The sequence below is a fragment of the Cebidichthys violaceus genome, unplaced genomic scaffold (assembly GCF_023349555.1).
Source record: "Cebidichthys violaceus isolate CVI_PGR_0920_01 unplaced genomic scaffold, fCebVio1.0.p SCAF_11, whole genome shotgun sequence".
Taxonomy (NCBI): domain Eukaryota; kingdom Metazoa; phylum Chordata; class Actinopteri; order Perciformes; family Stichaeidae; genus Cebidichthys; species Cebidichthys violaceus.
The window spans coordinates 9,703,161-9,716,184 of record NW_027176274.1 but is presented as its reverse complement, the minus strand read 5'-3'; the positions used below and the strand labels follow the sequence as shown (position 1 = coordinate 9,716,184).

The window sequence follows — 13,024 nt, the reverse complement described above, 5'->3', positions numbered from 1 at the left end:
AAATATGTATGATCTCTGGATTTATAATCATGTTTGTACATGTGCATTCATCCCATGTGTTCTCTCAGTCTATATTAGCCAGACGGGAGAGAACCTCAGGCTCAAATAGTAGGACAGATGTTTCAAGACTGTAAGTGAGGTTTTGCATTATGCATACATTTTCACCATCTGGCTGATGACTGTAGTCTTCACGGATTGGTCATGCTATTATTTCTCTGGTTTACATGGACCCATTCATGAAAATCAGTGCACATCAGTGAAGTATACCAGCTTTCCCTCTGTTCCCAGAGGATACAGAGAGGGTTATGTGTACTGCAAGCAGCACCATGGACAGCGTCTCATTCAAAGTCACCTCATGTTGACGTTTATGGAAAGCTGTGGGGAAAATCACACGTGGGAGCCCCAAGATGAATGCAAAAATCCCAAATATCCTTTTGTGAATAACTGGAGGGAAAAATATAACATTAAATGTGCCTCATGTTAGAAAAAGGGTACACTTAAGAAAACAGACTTGATGAGTATACTTTTAATGTATTCAAAAGTAGTATACTAAAGTTATGATGTGAACACTTAAACTGACATGACTATCAGTTCTCAAGAAATGCTGAAATATATTGGAATTTTACCATACATGTATTCTGGTAGTTGTACATATACAATTACTATTACCAATATAAGCCGTTTTGACCAGTCAAGAATCTCAAAACTTTGCTACCTGCAAAGAGTGGCTGTAAATGCTTATTGATTCATCCAATAAAACGGCTGAGTGGATGCCGAACAACCATTCCAACCATCCATAACAATAACTTTTAGCCTCCTACATTAAACTGTATCTATAGCACTTCCATAACGTAAGCAATATTTTTGATATTTCTACCATTGAATCATATGATGGCTTGGAATATTAAAGTATTGTTAGTCCTGCCTATGGCACCTGAATTTATAAACCGTTTCAGTACCATGGACAGCAACTTAAGGAGCTCATGGCATTCAAATGCCTGAACTGAACTCTCTTCACAGAAAGGGTGCCAGCTCCGGAGACCCAAATTCAGCCAGTGCAAACCTATAGCCTCTGTTTCTGGAGCAGCCGCCTGCAGGTCGCCACCATTCTGTTGTTCGGCTTATTTTCTCAGTTTTAAGAGTAAAGCATGGTGGAAGTGGCGCGGAAAAAGTAAAAGGATAGATGCAGTGGGTAGATGCAAGAAGCCGGTCCAATTAGAGGTCATTAACATTATTTTATGTCATGATGCAGATTTGTCCTAACTAGTCGACTATATCTCAGAAATGCTTTTGCAAGATCAGGGCTGATTTAAAACAGTAGATGGTGTTTTGAGCTAAATTACACCAACCAAGCTGAAAAACATTTCAGCTTTTCAACACAACAGTTTAGGTGTTCACTCCCTCTTTAAATTTATCTAAACAAATAATTTAGAACTTCTGAGTTTTGAAACTAACTAACTAACCAACATTTTAGGAAATCTGCTTATTTACTGAGAGTTAAATGAGAAGATACCACCTTCATGTCTGTCAGTACAATGCAGAACTACAGCCAACATCTAGTTAGCTTAGCATAAAGAACTGGAAACAGCTAAAGCCTGGCTCTATCTATGGAATTTAAAATCCACAGTGACCAACAAAAAGTGACTGGGCGTCCTTGCTCCAGCCTGATAAATAGAACATATAGCCTTACCCCCGGTAAAACAGTGAGTTGTTGGTTCCCACTCGTTTTTGGGACGAGATTCCTTTAATGATAAGTAAGTCAGTGTTTACTAAGAGCCTTAAGAACGTCCATAAATAGATAGAATAGTACAACTAAAGCACATATGTTCCAGCATGCTCTTCAGTAAGTCAGTGTAGTACTATAGTACTGTTACAATTAAAGCCTATGCTTACAAATCATAACGCGTGCGTAGATACATAACATTAATTCATACAGGTTAAGCCGAGCTTTTATAGTATGAAACCACAAGAACACAGTGTACTTTATCTCTGTGCACTGAAAGTGCGCTGTCAGTAGGCTAAATTAAATTGTAGTGTTTTTCAAGGCAGCCTATTGTATGGCATAAATTACTAATAAACGCGTATATTCCGATAATGCTTGGTCTCGGTGCACGAGGCAGGGGTTTATCTTTACCAGAGGTGGAGGGAACTAAGTCCCATGGGAACAACGTCACTCCCCTCGGCATATCAGCCACAGCCCGCTGTATGCGCCCAGCAGAGCACCACAGCGGACGCCAGGATCGCATCCATCCTCAACGCGAAATGCTTTGCGAACAGAATATAACTCGACCAATCCTCCCCGATTCCGTGCGTTTCGGCGAGGAGGCATTCACATGCTCAGGCATACAAGCGGGCTAAAGAACTACTCGGAGAAGTGGGAAGGTAAATTCTAGGTGGAGAGAGTGTTCGCGTCGAGCATGATCTCTGGTAAAGAGAACGTCACAAAGAGCCAACATCTGTAACTTTGGGATTTACTTGTAAAGGCGCTTTTTACTGGAGATCGTGGGATATTCTTTTTGTAAACATGCCTGTAAGAAGAGGTCACGTTGCGCCACAAAACACATTCCTTGGAATGATTATTCGGAAATTCGAGGGTCAGAGTAAGTATCTTCTTGATTTACAATCGATGCTACCTGATATGCTACAAAACACATTTTTTGACAAATTAACATTAAGGCAGAAATGTTGAATGAATAGGTGTAAGGTCATTTACAAAAAAAAGCTTCCCATCAAAAACATTTAATGGGAATAAAAACGTTTTTTATTGGGATAAAAGCATTTTTATTTTATTGGCAGACTTTCTTAATAACAATGCATAACATCATTGCTTTTTTTCTATACAGTGGCAGTGAACTTAATCAACTTCATTGCTGATTGCTTTTATGTTAGCTGACCCCATGTTGCTCTGAGGTCAGATTTACCACAGCATTACACAATGCATACTTTTTTCTTTTCATGCAGACCGGAAATTTGTGATAGCCAACGCCAGGGTGGAGAACTGTGCAATTATATACTGCAACGACGGCTTCTGTGAGATGACGGGCTTCTCGAGACCGGATATCATGCAGAAGCCATGCACCTGCGACTTCCTCCACGGCAACGTGACAGACAAGGAGGCCATAAGCCAGGTGGCCCAGGCTGTGTTTGGGTCAGAGGAGCGCAAGGTGGAGATCACCTACTACCGTAAGGATGGTGAGTAAGTAACCTGATACGACAGTGTCGCTGTCGCAGAATACCCGCAAAGGGTCTTTTGTTGTGTCTTGCTCCTGAGAAAGCACCTACTGCAGCTCCTCACTATGTCCATCACTCCCCGATGTGGCCTGTCAGCCTGTTACCAACCAGCCAGAGTCAGTTACAAGATGTGTTTCAGATTCAGACATCACCCCTGATAGAGGAAAAAGGGGTTGGAAGTTGGCTCTAAAATAACTCCTTGTGTAAATTTAAGCACAAAGTATTCATGTCGTATTTGGTGAAAGTAAACCGATACATATAGACTAATTTTAATCCTCCTCAAACATCAGCAGCTTTATGAATACAGATTTGAAAATAATGGCCTTGTAAAGCAAATATTTAACATATCATCCAAACAGAAAACAACATGTGCTGCATATAACATCCACCTTTAAACAATAACACATTAGAAAATGGTTGTGGTGGTGTGTGAAAATGGCATGTTATTAGTGTTTGGTTGTATGCATTACAGAAGAGGTGTTTAACAGGCAAAAGCTCCAAACGTGTAAAAACACAACGGTAGTATTATGGATATATCTTTTTGGCACCCGCCATGATTCACAGCATCATGTGCCTGGATGACACAAAAACAGTCTGGCTGCCGAAATGATGGTGTGGATCTTTTAGTTTTGCATTGAACATAGAAATAGCGTGAAGCAGTAGGTGCGATGTCAAGTGATCCACAGCTCTTGTGCTTTGATGGACAGGGTGAGGGATGGTGGTAGTGAGACAGAGCTCACCTGCTGTCCTGTAAAGTTCACGATGTTCTCTAAATTTATCGAAAATACATCGGCTTAACACTTTTTAAATTTAAACACATTCACGGTGTATTTGAGATCCATGGCGCATTTAACCATGTTGTGGTTTGCAGCAAAGGTGTACAGCAGCCTTAGTAGACAGCGGATCAATCCTCTAATCTGTAAATTGCCGTACATGTGGTAGACTACAGCATTGCCAGTTTTGCATAAAACGTGCTCTCCTTTTAATGCTAGACTGGTGTTTGTCATTCATATTTGGCCAATCCTAGTGTCAGCATGAATGGTGCACTGATGAGATAGCAATCCTGAGTCAGAGAGTATTAATACAATGTTACCGCTCAGTGGCATAAATCCCAGGATTGACCACCTCCTGCTATGCTCTCACATGAGGTTTTTATGGTCAACATAGCTGTACAGACTCAATCCAAAAGAACTCTTCTTATAGAGCATCACTTTATAGAGATTTTTTTCACCAACACAGGCCAACATTTATGTTTGTATGCGTGTTATTGTTAACTGTTGTTCTCTGAGATAACTTCCAAGGCATGTACAATATGTATCATATACAGCAGTATATGAGGAGATAAGGTGGACAATAAGAGACATACTATTTTATTTAATCATAAGGCGCCAGGGCTTTAATTTTTAATTGTGAGTTTGATTAGATTCTAGGCCATGGATACATATTTGATCTGCCATCAGCAGCCATGTACTATTTTTTTGTTTGATGTGTTAGGGTTTTTTGCTAATCAGGAAGAAACCAAGAGCCAGCTGCTACACTGTTAAAATAGATTGTTTCAGAAACCTGTGAGACAATTACACAAAACACTCCAGGGTCTGTTTGTGAGGGCATGAGCAGCTTGGATTTTGACAAGTAGGATTTTACAGTAACTTCATTTAGTCTCCCATTTTACACGCATAATGCTTTACTCCATCGAAGCATCATGTGCATGTAATGTTTAAATTGTGGCGGATGAGAGCTACAGAAACCTTCCGACATAATCGTTGCTCTGTCTCTTCACAATCCTCCCCGGTGTGCATCGCAGCTTCAAGACACAACTCTTAATACTCCTCAGAGGAATTTACAGTGAGCGTGTGTGCTCATGAATATAGATGTCAAGGCTGACAGTGCAGTGACTGGGAATGAGCAGCTTACAGGGTAAATGCATTAAACTGGTATGGAGGGACACAATCCGCATGCTCCCACTGCTATGTGGGAATGAAAGATTCATGTCATCCTTGAGAGGGACGGCCATATTGATTCAAGTCGCTCTACAAATTGAAGCTGACGGGTTGAAAGTGGATGTATTTCCGTGTCTCCTCTCCTAACTGTATTTCAAGTTATCAGTCCTCATGCAAATTACTTAATCCCTTGTATTAAACCCCTTCCTTTTTCCATGCACCTACTGTACGTCCCAAATCACACAGGCATGTTTAATAAGAACATAAAAAAATCAGCTCAGATATGTTACCACTATCCCTGATTTTTCATCAGGGGGAGGATGCAGTCAATCTAAACACTCGTTGAATTATGATCTATAGACATGCCTAAATGCTTTAGTCTTCTGAGTAATTCCAAAAGGACATAGTGTAGTTTGTTTTTCCTCTCCCATCAATAACTACAGGGGGAATTTTGAGATTTGAGGAAGCTGTGTGACATCAGGAGCAACAAAGCTTTGGCTTTTTTTTTACTGAAAAGGCAAAAAGTTAAGCTGCTTACATGCTTAAACATTAAAAAGTAGTGGAACAATGGGGACCGTGGGAGCGCAGCAAAGGCCTTCAGCATGAGGACAATTTCATTTTACGGTCCCCTCTATGTGAACAACCAAGATGGGTTGTGAGAGAAGATACCACAGACACAGTCCTCCTCCAGCGATGGTACATAATCAATGAGATAAATGCTTTCCCATGATGGCTTTGTAAAGCTATCCTATACCAGAGGGTGTAATAATACTTTGTACCTGAATGAGTCTTAACAAAAGGAAGCTGACACCGTGCAGAGAGAAGTTAAATGGATAATTGCTATATAACAGTGACAGCTTAGCTAACCCTGCTGAATGATCTGGGACATGTGGTATGCGTGGGTGCAGGGTTTCATAGGTGACTCCCCACTGAGGGGACTGAAGGGCCGTGTACCCCTGCTGAGGGTTTAGTGGCAGGGGTGCCTACAGTGCACTAGGTGTGCTGCAGGACTCCTGGGTAACCACGCTTCAAAAGAACACATCCATTTTTCATCACGCTCAGCCCTCTTTGGTGTCTCGCAGTATGAGGTGAAACACATACAGAGCTTTCCTCATCATGTTTCATCTGTTAGATTGAAATCAGCTTGTCCAGCTAGATGTTGCAAATTAAAAAAAAGCCCAGTAGGGATTTCCATCTCTGTGCAAAGGAAAGTGAAGATAACATGCTATAATGTATCCTCATTTCAAAGGGATGACATGGATATTTATTAGAGAGATATTTGCATATTTATTTTAATGAATGGTTTGCTGCCATTGCTTAACTAGTTTTTAATTACGATGTGAAACAGGTTTATTGGTAGCGAGGAGGAGCAGATGGAGCATTGAACACCATATGAGTACAGGTCTAACTTTGCATTGGACAGGAATGTTCATCTACAGGCTATTTTTATCTCATAGGATGGTTGTACTGGAGGTGGTAATCTAATATTCCGCTCCATACCATCTGTGTTTTTCTCTTAATCAGTCACTGTATGCCAACTTTAATTTTATTTTAACATCCATTGCATTCAATCTGCCAACATTTGCGCCAAATTAAACAGAATAAAAGATCACAGAGCGATACATCACAAATTGATAAATGTAAACACAAATGAAATGTAGTTTGAGCCGGAGCTGCTAGTTATCCCTGATGGCTTTTGAGACACTGATTGAAGATGAAATTAGGCCATGCTGTGTAGCTTACAGCACTCTCACTGAGGCGAGATGTTGCCACAAGGCCCAAGGACTCTAAACAAAGGGTTAGCTTGCATGGCCTCTCCCTCCCTTAGTCCCGATTGGCTATGCCCCAGTAACGTTGCGTATTGGCTTAAGCAGAATAGCCCTAAACAAGAAACATGTCAGATTTCATTATACAAGACGTACTACCAGGCAGTAGTCTGCGGCTGTACTGTTTAAAAGCTCCAGTTGTGGATAGTAGTTTGGTAGAAAGATAAAAGACAAAAATCAGCGCTCAACAATATTAGTCATATTTCTCCCTAAAGCAGATCAGCTGATGCAGATTATTATGAAGCCTCAATATATGAATTAAATAGCAGGGTTCAAAAAGGAAATAGCTTCTCTTTTTGAAATATGATTAAATGTATAGTGGTACTTGCACTTCTACATGAATAAAACCAGTACTACTGTACGTATTTATGTATCTTTAAGACATCTAACAGTTTCACCGCAACTCTGTTTGACCTGTGTCATTACTGTGAGAATGTCCAAAGGATCACTTGATTAAGCAGCAATGTTTAAATAATTGATGATGGAAATAGAATCTACAGTAATGAAATTTCCATCATGAAAAGGGAGCTAGTCTTAATACACTGTCCATTCATTCAAGCAGGTGGTAATAACATTTCTTGGCTCACAGGGTAACACTCTACCTAAAGGTCAGGGAATTAATTTCACTCGCCAGTACAAATTGCTCTACTGTACAATGATGTTAACCATGTCCAGCAGCTATGGCCATGTTATAAGATATTATGTTGTCTTGTTGACTGATGTAGTAGTGTAGATGTGATGATGCAAGGTTGGATAGCCTGAAACCCAAATGTTCAGTAGTTTTTAGTAGCACACATACTGTACGCTACAGCTCACATGTATACATATAATGGGGTCAGAAGTTAATCTTGTCAAATGTAAACGTTGAGAGAGGATTCCAAAGAGCTTGTTAGATGGTACAGTGGAGAGTTAAAAGCACATGCACATGGACAAAACACTCCATCACCATCACCATTTTGACAAGACATATGTCACATTTAGGAAAATAGAGGAAAATAGAGCGCTGCAAATCAATAAAACATAAGCCAATTTAAAAAAATTCACCAATTTGAAAAGACATATTGTAGACACATGTAGAAATGTCACACATTGTACAAAACACAGCAGAGTTACAACACAAAACAAAGTTACTAGGGACAGAAGAAATAGACAAACACATTTGATGTTGGATACAGCATGTTTAGGGCTTGACATTAACTTGTTTCATCAAAAACCACTGTTTTCCAAAGTTACTAGCCACTCAGCATTTTTACTAGCCACAATTTTGTCGTTGGGAATTTACATTATATTTGATTAAAACTGACTATGGTGTGCTACAATTTATTTGAAACCAGATTTGCAACCCTTTTAAATGAAAATGACCACTGTAAACACCCAAATGAAGACTACCTGAAATGCACATGAAAAAACACTACAGTTTTTAAAACCAGTCCACTGGTCCAGGACTGCTCCCACCTTCACCCCAGATCTCAGCACCACAATTTAAGAGTGTGTGATGAGCTCCTGCCCTTTAGAGTCACCAAAATCTACACTAATAGAGATATAAGATGTAGAAGATGTGTTAAAAAAATGATATCAAATCAGTAACTTTTAAAGATGCTAATTTAATATTTAGAGCATTAGCATAGCAGCAAACAACTGTTGGCTATTTAAAGATATAGAGGAGTAATGTCTACCTGAGCAGAGAATGAAGTCAATTTTGTAATCTAAGTTTCTCTGTTTAAAAGCTAGTTATCTAACTCCCCTGTTTAAATGTTATTAAGGTTTAAATTAGGCATAATTAAGGGTTTTGCCCTTTTGAGAAATAAGTGGGTGCCATCATCAGGTCGCTAGCTGTCTCTTCTGCTGTATCAACGATCCAAATCTTCATTTTACCCTCACTTGTGAACAAGACCCCAAGATACTAGAACTCCCTCACTTGGGGCAGTGACTTACTCCTAACTTGGGGGGCGCAATCCACCGTTGTGTCCCCATCTTTCCTCGGGATGTGCGAAAAATTTGAAGGGAGTTGAATACCTTGCGGACAGGGACCGAAGCTAGACATTATTTTACCGAGTCTGTCCGGTAGCCTCCCGTTGAGCCCAACTTTATGTAGTTTATACAGCTCCACCTCCTGCACCAGCTCTAGTACCTTCCCCAACAGAGAGGTGATGTTCCACATCCCTAGAGCCAGTCTGCAATGTCAGGTTTTGGTCAATGCCTATTGTTGCGAGTTGTGGGCCCACAGGGCGGCGACTCCATGTAGATTTTTTGGGCTGTGCCCGGCCGAGCACTACGTGTTAAGGCCCGACCACCAGACCTCCTGTAGACAAGCTTCCCTCCTAAGTCTGGCTCCAAAAGGGGGACCTGGTACGCCCCTTTTACAGGTAAGGTGGTACAACTTTAAGTAACATGACTGAGTTTGAAATGCAGTATGATTCATGATGGTTTGGGAAAAATAGGGAGAAAAAAGTCAAAGCTTTGGGTTTACATTATTTTCCTACCAAAATATCAATAGGCTCTTGAACTTTGTTGGAAGTAAAAAAGAAGATGAATAACACAGTTGTTCCCAAACTCAATGGCTGGGACTGTCTTTATTCAGGTCATGAATAGCTCTGCTGGTCATATGACATACCACCACGGATTTCAGCTAAAGGAAAGAAAAGCGCTCCTTGTTTTATTTGCAGAAAGTTCCCTTTGTTTACCAGGATAAGATTAATGTCTGCAAATACCCAAGTTTACAAAATCATATATGATTTAGGGATGAGATCCTAATCAAATTGTGTGCTGCACAGTCTGCTAATATAAGATAGCAGTTATAAAGAAGTTTTCCTTTGATCCATTTTTGGTAGAGGTGACATTCAGCAGGAGACCAGATGAGAGGAGACCCCCATGGCTTAGCCTTTAAGCATCACCATTGTTTTCCCATCTGGTAAAGTAAACTCTAGCCCAGAAATATTTCTGCTGAATTTACCATCTTGGCTATACACAGAGGATAGTTCTGTGTACACTAGATCTCTGTACTCACGTAGTACAAATATTCCTATAGTGTATTACTCCTATTAACTCGTTTTTCAGATGGGTGATTTAGGAGCTTATATTTTATATTTTTTTGCAGCATTTCTTTTACAAAAAAATATTAATATTGTTTTTTGCTCATGGCTGCATTCAGTAAACTAAATAAATTCATATTCAATGCATGGGTTATTGCTCAATTCAGAAAATTGAAGAAGAGTTCGCTGTGTTAGAGTTGAAGCACCTCACCCGAAAAAAGGAAAACCAGGGCCCCCTTCTGGAGTCAGACTCAGGACGGGAGCTCATCACCAGGAGGTCCTGTGGCCGGGCCTTAACACATAGTGCTCGGCTGGGCACAGATAACCCACATATAATTGAGTGGCTCAGTAGAAAGGTCTCAATGGAATGGACTTTTTTTTGTTATTTTTGTATAAATAAATACATACAGACATAGTATAGTATAGTCTGTAAAATGCTATCACACATCGAAATATCATAGTAGCATATCAAACTCCCCCCTTAGACAAGACAAGAGCAGGAAACAAAGACATCATTAATGTTTTTAATTAATTGAAAAGGTTGGAACACATCAGGTTACAGTAACAAAAGGGTGTCATATTTTCATGCAATTATGTTGCTGATCCATCAGTTTGTGACGTAATCTTTCATAGAGGAAGATTTGGCTATTTCGTCCACCCATTCATTCATTGATATACTGTATCTCCTTTAGTTTTCCACTGGTTGAAAAGTAAAGCATATGTGGTTAGAAATCTGACATTATCTGAAATTGGTCAATATGCGACGCTGTTCGTGTAAACTTGTACTCAAAACTAATCTCAATACCTGCCAGGAACCCTTGTTGCATGTCATTCCCTAATTTACTGTCGTCTCTGCTGTGTCCAATTTTAAATAAAGGAAAAATTCCACAAAAATAACATAATTGTGCGAACATTTATCAAGGGAGGATTTTAAGGATTTATCACTAACAATATTAATTCCTGCAGCCTTTATCAGATAATTAAAAGTCGATACTGAATAAATCTCTCACTCACTCTGAAAAATGAGCACATTGTTAAATCAAACAGATCAGTCAAAACCAAAAAGGCTCCCTTTTATACTGTATACCGGACAATGTAGAATTAAGTGAAGGATTTCTGGGGAATGCAGGAAAGTGCTTTTTCTGAGAAGCGGATTTTCTGGGGACGGACTCATAGCTATCCATCTCTCTAAGCACTGCTCTTCTACTTTAACCAGGCGCCCATGACAAGATGTGTGGAGTATAGACCCGCTGGACTTATTATCCACACACATGCTGTACTATGTATTCACATTAATTCACATGATACTGTTGAAACATTGAATTCTACCTGTTTTCTCAAATACTGTTATTTTGTATCTTTTCCATTGTCTTGAAATGACATTATCATATTGTCAGTGGTGACGTTGCAGCATCACTTCTGTGATTTGATGCAGAAATCCTTCCAACGGAACTCTGGCATGTTGAGGCAGACCGCGATTGTTATATTTAGTCAGACAGCAAGTCTACTGCTAATGAATGCTGCTGGCAGGGTGTCTGTGAGCCATGCAGAGATTACAGGGAACACTGGTAATGTGTGTCCTCTGTGATAGGAGCAACACAACAAGACAGACAGAAGAACAGACAGACCTATATAGAGTTGCAGTTAGTATTAGATATATTAATTACATTGATCAGATCACTTTAAACCACTAAATATATTCTCTAAAAAAAAATCTATTACACTTTACTTTTTTAAATATATAAAATGTTTTCGATTGTGTGCTGAGTAATTTCAAGATAGCTTTCTCCACCCATGGTCACTGAAATATTGTATGTCAGCCTGGTTGTATAGGAGCTATTGTGTTCTTGTTTAGGGTCCAGTGAGTAGCTAGTTTCGTTGGTGGGCAGTTGTGCCCTCAGGCATCAATAGCTTCCACTCTCAGCTATAACCAGTTCAGCTGATAAATTGGTATATTCGGGGCTCAAGACTAAGTTTAGATCATGGATTGTTTTCTGCTCCACTGCCTCACACAATGTTCGGTTCGAGTGATTGTTCCTATGAGCACATTGCAATTCTCTAAATTGGCTGTAATCTGTGCTGCCTGTTTGATCTATTCTACTAAACCCTGCTGTCTGCACCATGCTGTGGCTCTCGCATTATATTTGTCCAAGTCCTGCTAAGCTTAGGCATTTTCATCCTATGTCTTGCTAATTAAAATACTTGTAGTGCATCTATATGGCACATGCAGCACACATGGACTCAGACACAAATATGCTTTGTTTAACCACCCCTGGGCTCAATTATTTTATCTCTCGCTACTATTTCATTTGCTCTGACATGCAGGCATTGACCTTTAAATCGGTTCAACTTCTCCTCTGTTTTCCCAACATTTATGTGAAACCAGAGGGAGGTGTTAGTCATTTTTAGATTTCTGTTTAATTAATATTCTAAATGATGGCTGCTAAAATGACTTGCCTGATTGCAATAGTACTTATTGATAAATTTCCCTTTAGCATTTTGTCATGTTTTTTTCTATAGTTTTACGTTGAATAAAGACATCTTTGGACTTACCCTTTTAGAGGTGACTGGCAAAAGGATAATGAATGATTCTACTTTCTCTTGTTCTACTGTTTCTCTTTCAGGGTCTGACTTCCAGTGTAACATTCACATAATCCCTGTGAAGAATGAAGAGGGCGTGGTGATGATGTTTATCTTAAATTTTGATTACATCGTGGATGAGGAAAGTGACCACTCCACAGAGAAGATCAGCCCAACGTCCCCTACAAAGTCAGATCAAAGTGAGTATTTGACATACTATTCCCTCCTTACAATGATATGAATGCACCTGAAAAGGCATTGCTACAGAAAGAGAGTATAAAAATAGAAATGGGACAATTTTTTTGTCTTTGTTGCTGTGGCATTTTTATTAGTTGGAATTTAATTTTCATCGCAAACCAGTATTTTCTAGGTAAAAACTTATTTCATGATCAAAGCTAAAAAAAAGTCATGATAT

The 13,024-nt window shown here is 39.6% G+C and overlaps 1 protein-coding gene across 1 annotated transcript in view; it reads left to right on the top strand.

Annotated features, from left to right (window-relative positions):
• The first annotated feature begins 2,219 nt into the window (after positions 1–2,219).
• Positions 2,220–13,024, top strand: part of LOC137867423 (potassium voltage-gated channel subfamily H member 7) — a 34,901-nt gene continuing 24,096 nt past the window's right edge. The window contains exons 1-3 of the mRNA XM_068704014.1: positions 2,220–2,600; positions 2,962–3,192; positions 12,654–12,809. Coding sequence (XP_068560115.1) covers positions 2,525–2,600; positions 2,962–3,192; positions 12,654–12,809 — 463 coding nt within the window. The 5' untranslated portion in view covers positions 2,220–2,524. The remainder of the gene's footprint in view (positions 2,601–2,961; positions 3,193–12,653; positions 12,810–13,024) is intronic.